Source organism: Austrofundulus limnaeus, unplaced genomic scaffold (assembly GCF_001266775.1).
Source record: "Austrofundulus limnaeus strain Quisiro unplaced genomic scaffold, Austrofundulus_limnaeus-1.0 Scaffold113, whole genome shotgun sequence".
NCBI lineage: Eukaryota > Metazoa > Chordata > Actinopteri > Cyprinodontiformes > Rivulidae > Austrofundulus > Austrofundulus limnaeus.
The window spans coordinates 1,008,469-1,010,464 of NW_013952515.1; the positions used below are offsets into that span (position 1 = coordinate 1,008,469).

At 58.1% G+C, this 1,996-nt stretch overlaps 1 protein-coding gene across 1 annotated transcript; it reads left to right on the forward strand.

The window, feature by feature from the left end:
- The first annotated feature begins 44 nt into the window (after positions 1-44).
- foxd3 (forkhead box D3) lies at positions 45-1,763 on the forward strand. The gene has a single exon (XM_014014284.1). It carries the CDS (start codon positions 395-397, stop codon positions 1,604-1,606), a length of 1,212 nt encoding a protein of 403 aa, XP_013869738.1. The 5' UTR covers positions 45-394; the 3' UTR covers positions 1,607-1,763.
- Positions 1,764-1,996: the final 233 nt, after the last annotated feature.

A 1,996-nucleotide genomic window follows, 5' to 3' on the forward strand; every position in this document is an offset into this window, starting at 1 on the left:
CTATCAGACAGTCCAGTTAAAAGCCTTCCAAAGCAGCATGTGTCAAATCGGCTTCCGAATATCTCGCGTTTAGGACGTCGGAGCGCAAAAAGAGAGAGAGAAGAAGAAGGGGTCTCCGAGCAACTTCCAGGCAGAACGCGCAGCTCCACGGGGCCTGCTCCGAGTTGGGGGCGGGGGGGTATTTGCAGAAGTTGGCAGGACTCTGGTTGGCACCTTAGACTCTGGGAGACACCCGATCTCTTGCCGAGCAGAGCCACGGTGTGTGTGTGCGCACCGGCCGCGCAGGGTCTCCTCCGCACCGCGCGCCCYTCTGCGCTCCGACTGTAAGTTTGTTTGGAGTGTTTGTTTTGTTGCTTTCTTTTTTTTCCACCTAAAAGTGTGAGGAAGCCGTGAGATGACCCTGTCTGGAGGCAGCGATCGAGCCAGCGACATGTCGGGTCAAACCGTGCTCACGGCGGAGGACGTGGACATCGACGTGGTGGGCGAGGGAGACGAGGAGGGCGTGGAGAGGGCGGACAGCGACTGCGACAGCCCCGGGGGCATCCTGCGCGACCTGCGCGGGGACCACGACCTCCTGGAGGACGACGAGATCGAGGTGGAGAAGGAGGAGGAGGAGGAGGAGATGCGCTCCGGCGGCGGGAGCCCGTGCTGCGAGAGCTCCGGGGAGGGAGAGCCGGGCACCGGCGGCGGTAATAAGGGAGAGGGTCAGGAGCAGAGCGCGGCGCCGGGAGGAGCGCTGCAGAAGCCCAAGAACAGCCTGGTGAAACCGCCCTACTCCTACATCGCCCTCATCACCATGGCCATCCTGCAGAGCCCGCAGAAGAARCTSACCCTGAGCGGCATCTGCGAGTTCATCAGCAACCGCTTCCCGTATTACCGGGAGAAGTTCCCGGCGTGGCAGAACTCCATCCGGCACAACCTGTCCCTCAATGACTGCTTCGTTAAAATCCCCCGGGAACCCGGGAACCCCGGGAAGGGCAACTACTGGACCCTGGACCCGGCCTCCGAGGACATGTTCGACAACGGCAGCTTCCTGCGGAGGAGGAAACGGTTCAAGCGGGTCCAGCCGGAGCTGCTCCGGGACCAGACCGCGCTCATGATGCAGAGCTTTGGGGCGTACAGCCTCGGAGGCCCCTACGGGAGGCACTACGGGATCCACCCGGCCGCCTACTCCCACCCGGCGGCTCTGCAGTACCCGTACATCCCACCCGTGGGCCCCATGCTGCCCCCGGGGGTCCCGCTGCTGCCCTCGGCGGAGCTGAACCGGAAAGCGTTCAGCGCGCAGCTCGGCCCGAGCCTGCAGCTGCAGCTCAACAGCCTGAGCACGGCGTCCATGATCAAGTCGGAGCCGTCCAACCGGCCGTCCTTCAGCATCGAGAACATCATCGGCGTCTCCAGCGCCCCGTCGTCCTCCCCGGGCTCGGTCCAGGCCTTCCTGCGGCCTCCGGTGACGGTTCAGTCGGCCCTGCTGAGCGCGCAGTCCCTCTCTCTGAGCCGGAGCTCCGCTGCCATCGCGCCCATCCTCAGCGTCCCSTCCAACCTGCTCTCTGGACACGTTTTACCTTCAGCCACGGCGGCGGCCGTGTCCAAATGGCCTTCACAGTGACTGTGCTCCCAGAGAGAGGGGACAAAATAAATACTCTTTTATTTTTTTATCTAAAGACGTTATAACCGTGAGGGGTGAAGAGCACAAATCAAAAAGCAGCCCTGGACTGTAAAACCGTGGAAAAAAAACAGGTAGAAATACTGAGATTTAAAAAAAAGGGAAAGAAAAGGAAAGTTTTTTTCTGTACAGGTAACATTTGTAAATATTTGTAAAAAGAGAATGAATTTACCTGTTGGACTTTTACCTGTTTTACCCCCTTCTTTTGTTCCTGTTTGAAATCTGTGATAATTCTTCTCCTTTTTCTTTTTTCTAACTGGAGGCTCAACGTGACGCTTCTTTTTTTCATACAAGCCACTGAAAAACTGTTTATATTAAACAAAAAGAAATATA